This window comes from Clinocottus analis, unplaced genomic scaffold (genome assembly GCF_023055335.1).
Source record: "Clinocottus analis isolate CAN_PGR_092001 unplaced genomic scaffold, fCliAna1.0.p SCAF_3, whole genome shotgun sequence".
Taxonomy (NCBI): domain Eukaryota; kingdom Metazoa; phylum Chordata; class Actinopteri; order Perciformes; family Cottidae; genus Clinocottus; species Clinocottus analis.
In genome coordinates this window covers 3,599,670-3,619,548 of record NW_027176042.1, presented here as the reverse complement: position 1 = coordinate 3,619,548, position 19,879 = coordinate 3,599,670, and the positions used below count along the sequence as shown (strand labels likewise).

The following is a 19,879-nucleotide window of genomic DNA, read 5'->3' as shown; positions in this document are numbered from 1 at the left end:
AAACTAGGATTACTGCTGAACTATGGCCAAAACATTTTTTTAAGTCACAGTGACCTTTGATCACCAAATTCTATTCAGTTCATCCTTTAGCACAAGTGGACGTTTGGACGAGATTTGAAGGAATTGTCTCCAGGTGTTCCTGAGATATCCCGTTCATGAGAATAGGAAGGACGGACAACCCCAAAAGAAAATGCCTCTGGCCATCCTCATGCATGAAATGAAGATTGTGAATCCAATAGTGTTGAGGAATTACTATAATTGGGTCATTATCACATAAGTATGTGTCTCTTTTTAAACGCACTTCTCAGACAGAGAAGACTACTGTGGACCCACTCAGACATGTCGCTGTCCCACAAATATAAAAGTGCTAACTCAGCTTAAATTTAACCTTAAAACAAATCTCAATCTGTGAATTGCAGTATCTTGGCAGGGCCGTAAATGTAGACAGTGCCGACAGTGCCGTTGCACTGGGGGCCGTTACCTTGGGGGAGCGGGCCCTCTCACAAAGTGTTGGCCGAGGGTCAAACTCTTGTAAGTAATTCAGATAGCCATCTTGGAAAAACACCTGTGTCCAAAACATAGACATTGACTCAGAAATGGTGCCATTTGCAAAATGATGTCACACAAACCAAAAACACTCGCATAAACTTCTTTCTGACCAGTCATATGGATCATTTTGGAAGAAACTCAAAAATGACCTTGTTTTCTATTTATGTATGATAACTTCATGGAAATGTGTGCAGAACAAGTAACTTATTAGATAAGGCTTTCTAATAATGAACTGAGTAATTCTAAAAACTCTGGCTACTGTCCTAACCATAATGGTCATAAACTCCCCTCTCCAACTTCCCCTTTTGTCCTGCTTACATAAACAGTTGCATGTCCATGACTGAGGTTATTCCCCACTAGGTAAAGTCTATTTGTGCCTATCAGTTACACAGGATTAGAAAGGTAAAAAGCAATTAGTAATCTTCCCAACCCTCCCTCCGTCTCGTTTCTTGTGCTCATACTCTGTGGGAACAGATTAGTGGCTGATTCCCTGACAGAAGAAAAACTGTGTCGTTAAATAAATCCTGGCCTTGAAAGGCCAAAGAACACTGGAATGCAGCAATATTTGTGCATCTGAACATTGACGGGCCAAATTATGAAATTCCATCAATTTTTAGATTACATTCTGATTATAGAAAAACCTTAAAATAGTAAAATGGTTGAGCCACAGGATATTTCACATATTGTACATTGCCAGAATTGTGCATACTGTAAATGATAAATTCAACAATTCAACGAATCAATTAGAATTTTGTCTGAAATTAATTGAAGTACAGACTTACAACTTAAACTTGTATCCATTCTGTTTACAAAGTGGGGAACAGGAAATCCAAAAAACTAAAAGGAAACGTGTGCTTTAGTCATTCCAAAAAAACACTCAAAAACATACTACACTGCATAAACCATGTTTAAAGCGTGTCTGAACTAACTAAGTTCAATGTGCACGAGCACATTTCTGTGATAAACGAGTTAGTTTGGTATCTTGTATTTTTTACCTTTTAATATATTGTACAATTGTTTTGTATCCTCAACAGAGTAACGTCTCCGAGTCCTGGAAGAGTTATAAAGCTCGTCCTTACCTGAGAAGCTGCGTCGGGCTGGTACAGTTGAGGTATCCGCGGGCGAACCTGACTGTTTCAGGGAGGCTGCGAGTCTTCACGAGCGGGGGGCGGAGCCTCTTCCACTCAGCAGACGACATGCTACATTCAAAGACTCTTGGAAACGGCTCAATGCCGGTTATATGTTCCCCTTTTGTAAAACTTAAACATAAGCTTTGCAATTAATTTTGTTCATCAAAGTACATTTGGATTATTAATATTTTTAAATATGTTTACCATAGTTCTGGTTCACGTCTGGTTTTGACAATTTCTTCATGTATTGGAAATCTGTCATAATATACATGACCCCATGTATGTTGCATGTTTTGGTCAAAATATGCAACATATATTTACATATATTTACTACTATATGAACTACTTGTTCAGTCTACAATAAATAATATTCAAAATAATGACATCTCAACTAAGCTCACTGAGACTTCAAATGTGCTATCCTGTTAGTGTGGCAATTCCACACAAAAAAAGTAAATTTAAAGTCCTGCAATCAATGTGAAGTAAACAAATGTTAGATAGATTGGATATTCGTAAATTGGGACAATCTATTGTATTCCATTCAATTAAATATGTTCAACACATTACTTAATGAAATTTGAATTTGTTGCCATATTACAAAGGTTGATACTTAAATTTGAAATATTTATAATGGATTATTTTTTACCACATTTCTGATGCATATTTTATCATTTTAAGGATAAATAACAATTCAATGCATTTTGAAGTCAAGTCTGATGTTGCCATAAAAGAGGGATCCCGGTCAGTAAGGTACTTGATCACCAATACCCAGTATCTGTATTGGTATTGGCACTAGTAACGGGACCGAAAAAGTTGGATCAGTGTATCCCTGAAATTCCACAATAAAAGCCATCAGCTAAATAAAGTGAAGGAAGTATTTCCTAGTAGCAGTATTACGCCCAGTAGTATTACGTATTAAGTATTAGTATTACGCTTAGTAGTAGTAGTAGTATTTCAAAAGTACCCTTTTGAAATATATCAGATAAAACAATAGTCTTTGAAAATTTCAATAATCAAGTTCCAGTTGCTCAGAATGTAATTAAAAAGTATGTTAGAGTAAGTTAGTTACTTTACGCTGCAAAAAAATAAAATATTTAATCTGATCAACAGTCCGAAGACTTACAGGCATTTAATCACAGCGATGACACAGAGCAGAAAGGCAGCTTTCCTCACATAGGAGAAGAAAGAACTTGTCAACATTGACGTCATATCCATCTTTCAAATAGTCATCTTAATTTGTGTTCAGTCAATCTAGAAGTTTAAACATTCCAGGAGGTCACGCTTCACTTCAGCAGTCTGCAGAGCCTGGAGATGTGCAATGCTGCAGCACAAGACATGTCTTCAATGATTGATGGCATAGCTAAACGGATCATATAGATCAGCAGCTAATGCAAAGAGATGCCTTTTCGGGAAATACAACGGCATCATTAGTTGTCGTAATTAGAGTAATGTTTATACAGACACAATGTAAAAGAAGACCAAGGCATGAATAAAACATGTTCAGCTACAAGAGTCTGCTCTTGTTCAAACTACTACAATATTGAGTTAAACCATATGAAAACATTGTGTGTTAACACAGCTGGCAAAAGGCTTTTTGATACCAAAAGCAGAATTTATTTAAATACCTTTTTTTGCATAAGTAAAATGACCATTTATATTTTTCAATTGAAAAAAACAAGAATAAATCCCAAGGAAATGTTAACTTTTAATGTGTTCATATATGCAGCATTGCTTAGCAGCAGATTACTTCAGGTAAATTTAAGGCTATATATGATATGGTTGTTGCACATGAGTCAGTAACATTTAACAACATAGTTAGCCAACAACTTAAAAAGAGTCTCACATGTACGTTGACTCTTCAACTTTTATTATGACCCATATAAACAGAGACTTTGGCCACCTCTAGAATAAAAAAACACTTTAGAACTATTTGCAAATACACCCTTAAATGCAAATTTACAAAATGCTATGGATAACTGCTCCACATAAAAGACAGATATACTTCAAGCAAATGTTTTTTAATGTATCTAAATGTAGTTATTTCTCATTATAATTCAGTCAGATTTGGTCCTCTATACTAAAGACATTATAAGACAAGGACAAAACACACTTTTCGTATTGAAAGTAAATGACAATTAACACACTATTTAACAACACATTTGACACAATACACTATATTAATGTTGAGACGACAGAAAGCAAAGCGCTGAAGTGCCACCATTGATAATTCGGACAGGAAAGTGGCCTCTGAAGGCTCCGCATGTATCCGACGGTTCCTTCCTCCAGTCACAACAAAGAGACGTCTGCTACGTCACTTGTTGACGTCGTGTTGATTTTGAGCGGAGAAATAATTTATTTATAAATTGACGCAAGGGCGCTAAATCTAAAATAAATCGTGAATAAAATGTGAAAATGCATTAAATATTTTTGGTGAAGCAGCTGCACGTATGAAAGGTTCGATACTATTTGAACTTAACACAATAAACTCGTTACGTTAGCGTCAGGTAGCGTTCAACTGAAAATCCAGGGGAACTGACTTGCTAACACTGCCGGTAGGGCTAGCTACCTTTGCGCTAGCTAGCTAACGTTAGCACGAGGGTAGTCATTACTCCTGGCGTTATCCTGGAAATAGTTTGTCGTGTTCCTTTGGTATTTCAGTGCTCTGTTTATTATTGCGATGAGTGGGGTTATTTGCTCACATTTTAAGTTTAATAGGGTAATAAGGAAACGAGTAAGCTAATGTTAGCTGCTATGTTAGGTAGCGCCACAAAGCTAACTTCGTAAGATCCAAGCTGTGACATGTAAGAACTTACTTAGCCCATCTTAGCCGGCTATGTTAGCATTCCAGGAAACAGTTCGGCTAACCTTAGACATAGCATTGTTGTTGTTTTCTCATATGCCTGACTTTGCGGTTAACATTACATCGTAGGACTATGGCGCCCCGCTTACAGCTGGAGAAAGCGGCTTGGCGTTGGGTGGAAACGGTGAAACCAGAAGAAATAAAGCAGGAGCATATCGAACTAGCATATCGCGTCAATCTTCCGGCCTGCAAGAGAGGAACCTGCAGGTAACGTTATGACATTTAAAAATATCTTTGAACAACTAATCCTTGATGTGCTTGTACGTGCCAGTAAAGAATACCAGTAACAGATGTTTATTTATATTTTAAAGTCGATGACTTAATAGCCTGCTCCACAAAAGGATGCTAATATACATCACAAGTCAGATTTGTTTGCTTCCTTGTGGACAAGCCTTACTAGCATGCAGGGTAGCTTTGTAGACTTTGTCTGAAAGGTCATGAAGATCCACTGCACTCTTCAATTCGGCATCTCACAAAATAACTAATGTAGATAATGGTAGACGGGAGGCATCACAGTTAACACCTATTCATACAGTTGAAATGTTACTAAACTTTGGCTTGCTCTGTGGCTACTAACTGTAAAGGGGTGTGCAACTTTGCATGCAGTACATCTCCATCTGTGTGTTTTTTAATTTTACATGACCTTTCTATCGGGAATAGATGCCGTTTCATCCTTCTAAAGCGGTCATTGGAACATGAAGGTTAATCATTATGACTTGATCTTGCAGGAGGAACTGCAAAGGAAATCCCAACTGTCTTGTGGGTATTGGTGAACAGGCTTGGCTTGGGGATATTGATGAAAATGCGTTCCACAATATTGATGACCCAAATTCAGAGCGTCGCGACAAGGTATTTCTTTAATCTGCAAAGCATACTGCATATTGTTTCCTTGCCTTTTTTCTCAGATCTCACATATGTTGTTGGTGGACTGCTGAAGTCCTGGGATGTAATCAAAAGTGCCAGAGATGGAAGAATACCTGAAGAGACAGTTTATTCTCTCTATGTCTCTGTCTCTGCCTCCCTCTGTCTCTACCCCCTTTCAGAACACATTTGTTGGCTTGACCAACCTGGGTGCAACATGTTACGTCAACACATTCTTGCAAGTGTGGTTCCACAACCTGGAGCTGCGTAGGAGCCTCTATCAGTGCCACAATTCCCGAGCAGAGGAACACAATACTGAGTCTGGTATAACTGGAAACTTAATGCTGGGGATCCGAATGTTTAAGCCTGTATTTTCACCTTTTTTTTGTGCATACACTTAAAGAAGTGCATGTATCGCCAGCTTTCACTGTTATCCTTGGGTTTCAATGTCTCAATCGGGAAACATTCAAGCTTTCTGACCTTGTACTCAGTAGTAGTGATTGCAAAATGTCTACACAATGCTATTGGAGACATCACTTATCTCAACAAACCAAATGCAGAACTGAAGAAGTGATTTTACCGAAACGATGATTTATTTTATCCTGACATGGATAAGATAATAAGTCAGGATAATGCAATATTTTAAGTTTTGGGCCCAAACCCAGGTAAAATAGAATAACTGTGTCTAGATAATCGTGTCTAGACAAGCAAACTAACAGAGCGAATAAGAGCTGTTTAAAAAAAAGGTGAACTAAACATCAAGATCACCATGACGTTGGTTTAATTAATTTGTTTGCACATGGGAATTGGCAATCCAGAGTTTTTCTCAAATATTATTAAAAATTATTTGACAGCCCACTTAAATAATGGCACATGTTTAAGTAAAATTGTGGCTAGCGTTGGCAAACTAACTTTTTAAAATGATGAAAGCATTTCATCCTCTCAGACAGACATCTCCTTCTCTTTCAGAGTACGAGCCTCAATCCATCTGTGAGCACCTGCAGTATCTGTTTGCACTTATGCAGAACAGCAACAGAAAATACATCGACCCTTCAGGGCTGGTCAAAGCACTAGGCCTCGACACTGGACAGCAGCAGGTAAATCACTACGAGAACAAACTGGGCAAATCATCTTAACTTTCATCTACAATCATTGTTGAAAGTTGATTGTAAAAATTCCCTTGTTTTTCCCTCATCAGAAAAATTGTGTTCAGAATTTACTTTAATACCTCTCTGACTGTAGAACTGTCTATTATATTGCCTCAATACCTAAATGGTCAAAAATACCACTCATCAGAAGTTACCAGAGCCAAAAGTGATGTCTTGGAATTGGATCAACTGTCAAATATCTGTTTTTCAGGTGATCAACTACAGTAGATGATGATGTTTCAGTATCACACAGCAGAATCCACACAGAATGGGAGTGACAGCACATTTATTAGTTGACAGTTTTTCATGAATTTAAACTGTAAACTACAATACATTTTGGGAGGGCTGGGGCAGTTGCCTTATCCACTACAAGAGTGCATAGATAGGGGTGGTTGTATGTATACTGCACAGACTGACAGACTGTAAAGCCCCTTGAGGCCTATTTGTGGTTTGTAAAATTGCGCTATATAAAAATTAAATCATTGAATTCTTTTTTCTCAGGATGCCCAGGAGTTTTCAAAACTCTTCCTGTCTCTATTGGAGGACACGCTGTCCAAGCAGAAGGACCCCGATCTGCAGAATGTCATCCAGCGGCAGTTCTGTGGACAGTTCTCCTACGTTACTGTGTAAGACTCAGCTTTAGTGGAAAAAGTGTCAGAACTCCTCAAAATGTTCCAACTTGTATTTCGATAATTTTCTTCTATTGCAACCAGAAGCCAAAGTCAGATGACTTTTGATCACTTATCTGAACAAATCACAAAATATGTGTGTGTGCTATTTTTGCTGACAAGGAGACTATAATTAGCTTTGTTGCGAGGAAGAATTGAGAGAGGCATAAAGTGACCAGTAAGTCCCATGGAGATACAACAATTATAGTGGCTTGTCAAGTTAGGAAACATCTTTTGAAGGATGTTTCTGAGCATTCTGCCATCCCTCTTCCTATTCTTCTGAAGTTTATTCAGTAATGCCCCATGTACTGTCTGAAGATGTCTTTTACCTTAACAGATAAATAGAGGGTGTCAACATCTGTCGCAGATGCACCACATGTGCTGTTTTTTGAAAACTGTCTTGTTGCACTACTCCTTACTGAAGCATTTAAAAAAGGCACTAGACTGTCCCTTTGGCAGCCTCACAAAAGTGAGTGAGGTGTCAGGCCTTGGCTGATAACATGGACTGCGGGTTGGCCTTTCTGTTTTTTTCTCTTCTTAAAATAAGTTCACAGTAAATTGGATAACAAGCATTTATTTGTGGATGTGTTACAAGTTCCTTTTAGACTGTCATATATTTGACTTGGTCACACCAGATGCAATAATGTGGAGTAAGGGGATGTGTAGACCTTTGGCTAACGAAGGGAGGGAGGGACGTTTTCTTGTTGAGCAGAGACATGCTAGTCTTCTTTCATAAAGATGTTTTTAAGTCTGGTTGTGCAACGTTTTTATTCGACGTGGTTCAAGTCAGAGGTGAAATTAGGTTTAACAGACTGTTATTTGACATTCTTGAGAACAATAGAAGCCTTGTTGTTATGTTAATGACGTAAGCTGGATACCAGGTATTTTTTTAAGCCATGGTTTAATAAAGGTTATGTTTTAATTCATTTGTATATGGACCAGACTCATGCAGGCCCACGGCTATTTTAAGTCTCAACCCATTTAATTTGAATATTCCTTTTGAAATTACACTTGACAACTAATCACTGCTGCAAAACTGACTCCATAAACAAAATAATTTTAGCCCTTACAAAAAAGAAGTTTTCTGTGCTGTGGTGAAATTGGTTTTGTTTGTTTTCCAGCTGTAACGAGTGTGGACGATCATCTGCACTGCCGTCCCGATTCTACGAGCTGGAGCTGAACATCCAGGGCAACAAGAACCTCACCGAGTGTGTCACAGAGTTCCTGAAGGTAGCTTTCATCCCTACAGTCCACGCCATCTTTCATTCGCTGGTAGACCAGCTGCATTCAAACAGACACACTTAGTTTCTTCTTGAGCTGCTTCAACAAATAACAAATCTGTGCTGCTCTACATGGCAAACTGACCTTTGTAGGAGCAAAAACCCAGCAATGGTAAATGAACACAAAATACATGTATACATACTCAGTTCTGATAGATGTGTCTATTTGTTGTTTCACACAGGCTAACCTTTGTTGTGCCTTTCAGGAGGAGAAATTGGATGGGGATAACCGCTACTTCTGTGAGAGCTGTCAGACTAAGCAGTGCGCCACCCGCAGGATCAGACTGCACAGTATTCCTCCAACTCTTAACCTGCAGCTCATGCGCTTCGTCTTTGATAGGTCCGCCATTGTAGTACTTTATTAATCCCTCATTTGGGGAACATACAATTTTGAATACATGTCAGAGCCATGTCATACTTTCTAGTGGTATGACAAGAAGTGTTTATTGAATCATGTTGTCTTCCCCAGACAAACGGGCCACAAGAAGAAGCTCAACACCTTTATCAGTTTTCCAGAGCAGCTGGACATGGGGCCTTTCTTGGAAGGAAAACAAGGTATTAGCAGTAGGAATCTCCAAGGCACACACTCACCCACATTCTGCACATTCCCTTAACCATCAATGCATACTGCCATGTGTACAGAAGAAACAAAAGCCGTACACTACTCTTTGTATGTCTCTATTAATTTAAAGAATTAAGACCAAGTCCTTTGTATTCAGAAAGCAAGAAGGATATTTTGATAGTCCTCAGTGTCCAAGCAGGGCACCTTTATGTGGGTCTTGCAAATTGCTATCACAACAAGTGCCTGCAAAATATGTGTTAGTATTTACTCTGCAAAACATTTCTTGCTCCAAATGTACCGCTTCTTATCCACAAGAAACAGCAAACATTTTTTTGTTGACAACTATGAAAAGTAATTGGGTTGATATTTGTGCGTTTTTGGACGGACTGTTCTTCCAGACCAGAAGTGTGTTTATGAACTGAGTGCGGTGCTGATCCATCGGGGCATCAGTGCCTATTCAGGCCACTACATTGCCCATGTGAAGGACGCTCGTACAGGCGACTGGTACAAGTTCAATGATGAGGAGATAGAGAAGATGGAAGGCAAGAAGCTGCAGCTTGGCACTGAGGAAGACATTGGTGAGTGCTGCGAAATGGACACTGGATAGTGCCACCTTTTTGATATCCTTACCTACCTCAACATGAATTATGAGTCTTTACCATTTATCCACCTCAGGTTCTTTCTCAAAAAATGTTGCTCTTTTTCTTGACGTTTATGATCTCTAGCTGAAACAGTGAAGTCCCAGACACGAAAGCCAAAGTGCAGTAAAGGCTACCACTGCTCCCGAAATGCCTACATGTTGGTGTATAAGATCCAGGAAGAGGAGAATATAGATCCCTCCTGTACTAATGTCGAGGTGCCAGGTGAGAAGTCCATTTTTAACTAATTTAACTAAAGTTTTTGTTCAAATTGTCCTTTTAATCCTTGACACAAACAAAGATGGCAGCTAGAAGAGAAAGCAGTTGCCATTTCTGGTTTGCGTCAACAAATTCAGACTAGTCTTGAAAATGCTATTATAGTAAAAATACAGTCTGGTCCAAGTATGCCTTTTCTGATGGTTTCTTTTACCTCTGTCCTGGCTCCCAGCCTTCCTTCAGAGGTTGGTGGACCAAGACAACCACAAATTTGAGGAGTGGTGCAATGAGATGGCTGACATGAGAAAACAAAGCGTGGATAAGGGCAAAGCCAAGCATGAGGAGGTGAAGGAGCTCTACGAGCTTTTACCCGCAAGAGACGGTCGGTAAAAACATCACCCACAGTACACTTAACCAATGCAATAAAGCGAGTGTACATGTTTGTTGTGACTTCAGTTCAGACAGAATAATTAATGGACAGTTAAAGTGATGGGGATATTAATTAACTAACAACATTAATTAGTTAACAACACCCTACTGAACCAGGACCATTTGGCAAATACTGTGTCTTGATGTTAACTGTTAGTTATAGAAACAGTTTCCAGGGTTCAAAGTTACAAAAAGAAGCTGGGTGTTGGACTAAAACTAGGAGTTTGATTTCATACAATTTCCGGACTTAATATTTCCTAATATATGGACATCTGAGGGATGATTCAGAGAGAGACGGATGGTATCACAGAACAAAGGTGGGCAATATGACCTCAAACTTATATCACAGTGTTTTCGGGGTTTTTTGCAATGCCGGTATTGTATCACATTGTTACAAAATTAAAAGTGATTCTCCACTCAAAACAAGATTGTACCATTTATTACTTAGACCGGTAATGTAAGGGAACATATCTTGAGATAACAATAAATGTAATGTGATTCATTCAGTTAGTAGCAACAGCCATACTGTTTTGAGTTGGATCTCAGCATATTTGGGAGTTTCATTTCACACATGTACTGTTTCATTGTTCTAAAGTAGTTTTTGGCTCAGCCAAAATGGGACTATTTCACTTAAAATGATGTCCATCTTTGAACAAACCAAAAACCTAATCTTCTGCACCTTAATCCACATAAAGACAGAGTTTGATAATATGCAGCGTAAACGCCGGTGGACCGATGCTGTATCATAGACACATGGGCTTTGAGCAGCTCAGCTGCAGGCAGTTCATTCATAGAGATTTGGCACTGCTATTTTTTTCTCAGCAGAAATAAACCATGAAAATGATCTGCTGAGGACTAACGGTAGCAGAAAAGCTTTCTGTGTGGACCCCACATATGTTTGAGCTGCAGCAGTGCATGTGCTAAAACCAAAACGTCTAGCACTACCGTCTTTATCACAGTAAAGACGGTAGTGCTAATTGCATGTTATGGTCGAACGTTACACCACCCACCCCTGTCACAGAACGAGCCAAAATCCCAGATCTTATGTCTTGTAATGTTCGATTTATCTCTCTGCTCTCCTCCTCAGGCGAGCCGTATGAGTTTATTCCCCTGGAATGGTTGAAGAAGTGGTTAGAAGACTCCACTGCCACAAAAGAGATAGACAACTCCCTCTTCATTTGTTCTCATGGCAAACTGCACCCAGACATGGTGGCAGATTCCAAGAGGGTTTCCCTTCAAGCTGCTCAGCTCCTCTTTGAGCGCTACAGCGGAGGGCCGAGGATGGACGGTCAGTCAAACGAGGGTGTAGTCTCTTCTCAAATCATGAGCTTCATATGTAGCGTATCACATTCTGGGTGTGAGGGTTATAGCACTTTTGCATCTTTTGCAACATTGAATGAAACACTATGTTTGCACTTGACTTTTCTGTAACATCAAAGCAAATAGGTTGAGCACTATCCAACGCTTATCATCTATATTAAAAAAATATGATTCATCTTCCAACAACGGTGAACTCTTAGTTTCTATTTATTTTAGAATATGAGTATATTTACATGGTCATGGATGGGTTGTCGGAGCAGCCTGTTCACAATAGCTCAATAAGTTAGTAAGACTGACAGGACTAGTTAAAGAAGTCACAGCCACAGCTAACTGAAGTGGTTAGTTGAAAAGCAATTTTTTTTAGCTTGATTAACCTGTGAAATATCATCAACGTGATGTTGATACATTTTCAGTGTATATTTTTCAGTTGACTCACAGAAGCATTTTTTGTTTTTGTTTTAGGAAATACTTGCAGTCTGATTGCAACCTAGTGCTCAAACAACTTACCAATGTGTCACATCCTGACTTCTTCTAAAACCACAGTGTTTGTCATTACATTTGAATATATCCCACTTATGTGTGTTTGTTCAGGCTCCTCTCTGTGTAGAGAGTGCGTTGGCCAGCGATGCAGAGTGCTGCGGCTTAAGAACCAGCTCAATGAAGACTATAAGGAAGTCACCAACCTAGTCAAACGCACATTGAGGTAAACACACTATACTTCCCTACTTCCTTGTTGTCTCCCAAATTTGCTGCCAGTTTAGGTTAGCTGCTAACTTCTGCTAGTGTTTTCTCCCTGTGATTTAGGCTCACAAATATCGCAAAAGCATCAACCCCTTTCCGTCGTGCCAGCTGTCCCTTTTCACACAGAATCAGCTCTGTCTATCTGTGTCTTTTGTAAGAACCACATATTCAAAGTCATTTTGGGCTTGTTTTGAAAGCTCTGATAACGTTAGTCTCTTTAATGTTAGTAGCCCGTGTCTAGAAAGGAACAAAAATTCCATTCCCTTGTGTTGTTGAAGCTGACAATAAATACATGATACAGCAGAAAGGAAATTGGTGTCCAATGTCAATGAGGGGTATTTTGGAACCAGTGTGACTCCTTCATAAGAGAGAAGTCCTCAAGGCATCACATGCAATTGCTATCCAATGTAAACATGGGTATTTATCACTGTGTCTCTCTCCATCAGTGGTGAGGGCTACTGGGTGGGCAAAGCATCTCTGCGTAGCTGGAGGCAGTTGGCTTTAGAACAGCTGGAGGAGGACGAACATGAATCCAAACACAGCAATGGCCAGACCAATGGAATGGGACCACACAACAACAGCAAAGGTCAGAGGAATGAATGTGGTTTTAGTCATAATTTCTTTTTTTATTCTGTCATGTGCTGAAATGACATCTAGAACCACAGTCACTTGAACTGGATTCTTATCAGTATGATGATGTTTATCTGTTCATACGTTTTGTGGACACCTCGTGTATGTGATTTATAAGAAACTACATACACAATGATAATTGTAAAGCTAACAGGACTTAAAGTCTCCAGTCATTGTAGCCATTAAATGAGGATGAGCTCTGCACAGTTGAAATTGAGGGAATCTCATTAGTTTAGCAGGTATTTGGTCATAAACCAAACCATAAACCTTGAAGTTGCCAGATAAGAAGTTAAATGAACCCCAAAGTGATTACAGTGCATTCAAAGTGTGTGTAACAAATTCCATGGCAATGCATTTATTGTTGTCGACACCTTTCACATGAGACCTCATGGTGGTTGCTCCTCTTGGAACCAAGAATCTTGAGTACTACATTTCCATTTAGTAGAAAACCTTGACCTAATACTGGTGCTACAGAAAAGGATTTGGTATCATCAAAGTCAGATTATTATGTATATCTGTACAATATGGCAACCCAGCCAGTAGTAGGGATGAGTAGTGGACCTACTGATCAACATTGCTAACTCTTGAACTAGCATATCTTAAAATGTGTTTAAAATTATAATAAGACACTAGCGGACTGGTTTGGTGTGGTTGTATTTTAGTATGAAAGTCAACTAATACATGAAGAGCTTTTTGAAAGGTGCCCAATAAAAGCAATGGAGCAATGTATGTACTTTGCTTAGCTATGTTTAACAGCTATACCAACATAAAGAGCCAGCTGTAAAGAGGCACACTCACACAAACACCCTTGAGAGAAATGGCAACCACTTGTTGTGTAATGCAGTAGAACCAAGTAGGGTGGCGAAGAGTTGGACATCTAGTGGCTGAATGTTATCAATAGCACCATTAACGTCCACGGTGAATTGTTTGATTGTAGAGTTCAGCTCAGAGTTCTTGGAGGGCAACGGGGACGAGATGAAGACGTTCAATGAAGACATTGTCTGCTGTCATGGTACTGTCCCATCATCAGCATCTAGAAGGATGTTACAAAATCTGTTTTTTATACATTATTACACTGCACTCATAGTTTGTTCTTAATAGTTTAGCTCTTAAATGTGTATGTGTCTTCCTGCCATAGGGGCTCTGAGTATTTTGGAGACCGAACGAAAGCTGGTATCCTCTGAAGTTTGGACCAAGCTGAGGGAATATTTCTTCAGGGCCCCAGAATTCACCCAAAACCAAGAGTCCTGTCAGCAGTGCCTCGTGAGTAGACAATGACAAATCCTCTTGATGTGCTTTGATTCCCTGTGATAGACAGCCAATGCCAGAAGGTTTGCATTTGAGAAGTTATGTGCACTTATTCTACGACAGCGTATGCTCTGTTGATGAACCCCTTAAACGGGGAACTGTAATGAACCCAAGTGGATGAAAGCTGTAGCCAGACAGCAGGCACAGAGAGGAATGAGTCAAGGCATCCAAGAAGGACGATGTGTTTCAATAAATTATGATAAACATGTTTCCTTCCTGTGTGTGCAGACATTAGAGCAGGAAGAAAAGGACAATGAGGCAGTGAGTAAGATGATGGCACAAGACCAGAAGAACCAACTTCTCAACCTCTTCAATGAGAAGAACCGGCCAACGCTCAACAAGTGGCCTCAGGTAGACGCAGAGCCAAATACCCATCTGTCAGCCATGGCTGAAAGTAAGCAAAGTATATTGTATATATTAATTTACACACAACAAAACTGAGTCTTCTCTGTCTCTCCAGGGCACGGACATACTTTACATAGTCCCTCTGTTTTTTGTGGATGAGTGGAGAAAATTCATCAGGTATGTCTGTTTCAAAAAAGAATATTACTGTTTGTTGTCACAATGTCAAAGGAGTGACGTGCTCTCTGGGATCATAAAAGGAGTCAGTAAAAAAGACAAATTTAGCATGAATATCTGATTTATTATTAGTAGGCACTTAAATTTGAATTGGGGCTTGTTGAGGCTCTTATCCTTAGTCAGTGTTTTACCTACGGTAGATGGCAGTCAGTACATCCCCAGTTTGGAGCAACAAACAGAAGTAGCAACACAGGTGTTTTAAAATTCCAAAAAATAATAAATATCAGTTGAAGTCCACGCAATATTTCCAACATTAAACCAAACTAAAAGTGAAACCTGTCTATACTGTTTGTGTCAACAGTCAGACAGGCTTTTAGAGCCCAGTAAGTTTCACTTTCAGTTCTAATCCCTGTCGAGGGCTGTCTGAAGGTAAAATAAAGTGGAGAAAATATGTTCAACATAGCGTACACTTTAGTGCATATCACCCAGGTGGGCCCTTCTTTAGGATGTCTCAAATACATTTAGCTGCTGCCCCTAACCACAGCAGTACATTTGCACCCATATTCTATCTACTGTATTAATACAGTGACTGTGAGTAAGATCCTAATACAACCTCACAACAAAACCCAGACTATCCCTTTTAACCAATGTCATTCATTTAGTTTGCATTAAAAGGGACCTTTTTTTGTTTTCTGCTAGAATTATCCTAGGTTTCGGGAGTTTTGGGTTCAAAACTGTAAAAAAAAAAAAAAAACCTTTTCTGTATTGTTCTTTGTTAAACTTCCTGTGTTTATTTCGAAGGAGGCCCACTAAATCCTCTCCAGTGTCCAATGTGGGCAACACATTGCTGCTGTGTCCCCACGGAGGCTTCATGTTCACCTACGACTCGCTCATCAATGGAGATGGACAACAGTGAGTTCTGCTTCTTTATATTCAATATGTAATGTTTTTTTTTTAAATTTAACTTAATGATAACTAAACTTCTTACAATATATCAATAATTGAACCGCAAGTAAACTTCACTGGCCATTGTAACTCATACTTATACTATGGAAGCTGATCAAAGGTTAAAGGAGAGGCTTGTCACTTAAAACCTGACCACCTGAACTGGTGTGCTACTGGTTGGATGCTGCGGTGGTCTCATGTTGTGCTGTTTGTCCTGCACAGCATAGCTCTGCTCTGGCCCAGCGAATGGGAAGTGATCAGCAGGCTCTTCATTGTGGACCAGCCAATCTCCATCCACTGCTACAAAGAGAATACACTCAGTGGTCCCACCACGCAGTACACTACTCAGCCTGGTAAGAGGTCTAAGTTAGGAACCATCAGTTCACCTCAATACTTTTACAGTGATCAAAATGCCTGTAAGTCGTAACACTTGTGCAGTTTGAGTTTTTTAGGGAGTTGCTTTGACCTTGACTTTTCAGCATCCTTGATTTCTTTAATATGGATGTGGTGTGTGTTTGTGTTCTCAGATATCTGTTGGGAGTGCAGAGAGAGCTTCCTTTTCCAGCAGCAGAGGGACCTCAGAGAGTACACCCAAGCCACCATCTACATCCGGAAGGTCATTGAAGACCAGAGGGTATGAAAGAAACAACTGTTTTTTCCACACAATGTCTGAAATGAGATCCGCAGAATTCAACCTGTTGTCCTCTGTACAGATGATAAAGGAGGCGCCTCCGGAGCTGACTGCCAGCAGCTCTGAGGCAGAGGAGGAGAAGGAAGAAATCCCAAAGGTTGATGGAGAGAGAGACCCAGACTTCAGTCAGGTAAGTCTATTTACCCACTGTAGCTATAGTAACCGTAGTTAATAGGGATGCCCGCCAAGACACTGCTCTAAACGGGAACCGGTATCGATGTGGTCTGGAGTTAATGGTACTTTAGAAATTCTGGAGTGAGACGACCTCGTCTGAAACTTCTCTCTGTCTCTTTGTGCTTTACTTTGAGAGACACACACACACACGCACACACACACACACACACACACACATGATGTCAGACAGAGTTTGATCACAAGATGAGGGCTAATCAATACAAAAGATAATTGTTCAGCTGAGAATGTATTTTAAGGATTTTGTAACTTGTTGTATTTCTGCTTAAGAAAAACCTTTGTTTTCATACAAGAATTATTAAGCAATGTGAATTATTTTCTTCATTCATTCTTTTTTTCTCACAAAATATCAAAAATAACCAATAAGAAAAAAGGAGCACTACACACAGCTTAGTTTCATGTTTGATCATTCTCTGTCTTATCTAAAACTTGTTGGCAAATATGAGGAAGAGAGCATTGTCAGTCAGCCCCAGTAGTTAATATTTACCTCGATCACTTTACTTTCTTTCAGTCAGAAGATGGCGCAAAGCGGCTAAAGTTGAGCGACGACATCACAGCGTCAGCAGGTGCAGCGCCGGTCACGAGCATGACCAAACTAGGCGGAATCAGGAGAAGCACCCGGCACAGGAAACTCCGAGGGGAGAAAGCCCTCATCGTTTCAGCTAATCAGACACTTAAAGAGCTGAAAATCCAGGTGAGTGCTCTGGTTGACTGGATACAAGCCTGAAGCCTTTAAAACCAGATGTGCTTGTGATAGAAGTCATGTGATTATTGTACTCTACAGGGAGTAAGTAGTCTGTATTCACGAAGCTGACTGTGCTTTGCTTGTGACCCTGTAGATTATGCACGCCTTCTCCGTGGCGCCGTTTGACCAGAACCTCTCTATTGATGGAAAGAGTCTGACAGACGACTCGGCCACACTGGGTAGTCTGGGCGTCATTCCTGAAAGCATTGTCTGTCTAAAGGTACTTTGACAGAGAAATCTTAACCACTGGGGCTTTCATCTTGACTCCCATCACATCTTTCCTTGTGGATTACAGACATTTCCCATTAAATTGAAATGTTTTTTCCTTATAGGCCGATGAGCCAATAGCAGACTACGCTGCGATGGACGATGTGTATCAGGGTAAGTGCTCTTATCTTCCCCTCCTTTGCATCGTGTTCACTTTGAGAAACTCAACATTATGATAAATCTGTTTCTCATCTTCCTTCACAGTGAGAATGCCTGAAGAAGGGTTTAAAGGTGAGCACGCTTTTTTTTCCCACCCAGCAGGAAGTTGAAATCTCTGTTATCCATTGTAAAGCTTTAAAACTGAGACCTACTGCAATAATGAGAGTAACTTCACCTCATTACTCTATGCTGAAAAAACTATTTCCATGTGAGCATCGATCTGGAGGCCTGGCACCGAGCGATCGGTTTAACGTAGTAGTGTTATGGATGACACTTTAGAATAATTTATCCTTGTGAAGGATTTGACCTCATTTTTTGCGCTTGGAATTGAAACAAAACACTTTTTGAATACTCACCAAACTCGGTAACTTGGTAAATTAAACCTGTTTTTATTTTCTGGTGCAAAGTGGGTTTTGGTTGTGATTTGACCTCATCATTTCTGTTCTTCTCTGCAGGCACTGGGCTCCTGGGACACTGAGGAAAGTTTGAATTGGACAGATGAAATTTTAAAACACAAAGGCTTGAATTTGTCAAGTGTGCATATATAAATAAGTGCTTTAATTTGTTCGTTTTTTTACGTTATGAGTAGGCTTTCTTTAATAAATCTGTGACTATGTTGCAAAGCCACTGTTTTTCTCTACATAAGGGTAGCTGACCTTTGATATTTAAAACTCCTAATCATTCTAAAGGACTGTGTGGAAGTGGATCTAATGCATTCTGAAGCTTGGCTTCAGTCTACTGTTACTCAAGGAATGGGCTTTGTTTTTGACTCTTTTAAATTGTGGCAGAAGACAAATTGGTGATGTTTTTTCTTTCCATTCTTTGGAAGCTTTGGAAGCTGTGTTCTCACTGCAGAGTTTTCGGGTTTGTCAAAAAAGAATGCACGAGTAACTGTCAACTATTACAAATATACCTGCTATTAAATGTTAGAACATTTATTACCTCTACAGCAAATCTATATCCATATACTCCATGTGGCGTTTAGAGATACATAGCTACACGGTATGTATAGAGGCTGATTCCTGCAGATGTTTTAGCAGTGCAAACCTCGAGAGATGGAAGTGAGAAACAGAATGCAAGCAGTGATATGTCCTGTTCTTTTCACTGTTATTTCTTATGGACAATAAAGTTATTTTCAAAGCACCCTGTCCTCACATACGGCTTATTAAGTGTTGACAAGGGTAAAACTCAGGGACATTGGGCTTATTTCAGTCCTGTGTAGGCAAATATTTTACGCAACATCAACACATATTCAAAAATTATTAGTAATAAAGTAGTCACAGGTGTTGCATATGTGTTATCCTCTATACATAACAAGAAATGCACAGCTGGACACACTTAAAAACAGTTTATACGTAAATAATTTACAAATGCCCTGTGATGAACTGGCGATCTGTCCAGGGTGTACCCTGCCTTCGCCCCTTGACAGCTGGGATCGGCTCCAGCGCCCCGCGACCCTAATGAGGATAAGCGGTTAAGATAATGGATGGATAGATGGATTTTCAAATAGACATTTGTAGAACATAACATTTATTACAAGTACAACAAACCACGATAGTATTCATTTAGGACAGTATCAGAGTAAATTAATAATAAAGGTTAAAGAGATCTAACAATCTGAATTTGTTTAAGTTCATCTTAAACAAATTCAACTGACCAAATTCAAAAAGCACAATGTTACTATTTTAAAACATTGAGCGTTTGTTTTTTTGACTCCCAGACATATATTCATGAAATCAAAAGGTTGAGGTGTAAAACTAGGTGAATGATCATTATTCAACTTTCCTGAAATAATCTGTTGCATCAATATATCAATCTTTTTCTATTCTTTTGATTGTAGGGAATCTAAAAAATACTTGGTCCTCATTTTAACATTAAATTTATAAAACTGCTCTAATGATCTACGGTAATCAAGTTTATCTTTAAAGCGGGAAACACTTTGTAGTACAGGAAACACAGATCAATCAAATGAAACAACAGAGATGGAATAGCCTGAACTACATTTTTCTCTCTGGGACGTA

The 19,879-nt window shown here is 39.4% G+C and overlaps 1 protein-coding gene across 3 annotated transcripts; it reads left to right on the top strand.

Moving 5' to 3' along the window:
- The first annotated feature begins 3,991 nt into the window (after nt 1–3,991).
- Nucleotides 3,992–18,992, top strand: usp48 (ubiquitin specific peptidase 48). 3 transcript variants are annotated; one of them, XM_068594625.1, is made up of 28 exons: nt 3,992–4,133; nt 4,609–4,746; nt 5,268–5,388; nt 5,583–5,724; nt 6,370–6,497; nt 7,050–7,174; nt 8,338–8,446; nt 8,703–8,836; nt 8,966–9,051; nt 9,457–9,636; nt 9,784–9,921; nt 10,145–10,294; nt 11,429–11,629; nt 12,253–12,364; nt 12,849–12,988; nt 13,970–14,044; nt 14,171–14,295; nt 14,569–14,691; nt 14,801–14,862; nt 15,661–15,771; nt 16,027–16,157; nt 16,332–16,438; nt 16,518–16,625; nt 17,199–17,381; nt 17,527–17,652; nt 17,765–17,813; nt 17,904–17,930; nt 18,314–18,992. In XM_068594625.1, the coding sequence occupies exons 2-28, from the start codon at nt 4,613–4,615 to the stop codon at nt 18,334–18,336; spliced, it is 3,150 nt and encodes a 1,049-aa protein (XP_068450726.1). In that variant the 5' UTR covers nt 3,992–4,133; nt 4,609–4,612; the 3' UTR covers nt 18,337–18,992. The 3 variants fall into 3 exon arrangements, 2 of the variants coding, with proteins under 2 accessions (XP_068450726.1, XP_068450725.1); XM_068594624.1 differs by lacking the exon at nt 3,992–4,133 and adding an exon at nt 4,270–4,480; XR_011078593.1 differs by lacking the exons at nt 3,992–4,133; nt 17,199–17,381; nt 17,527–17,652; ... (1 more) ...; nt 17,904–17,930; nt 18,314–18,992 and adding an exon at nt 4,268–4,480 and having other exon boundaries at nt 16,032–16,157; nt 16,518–16,547.
- Nucleotides 18,993–19,879: the final 887 nt, after the last annotated feature.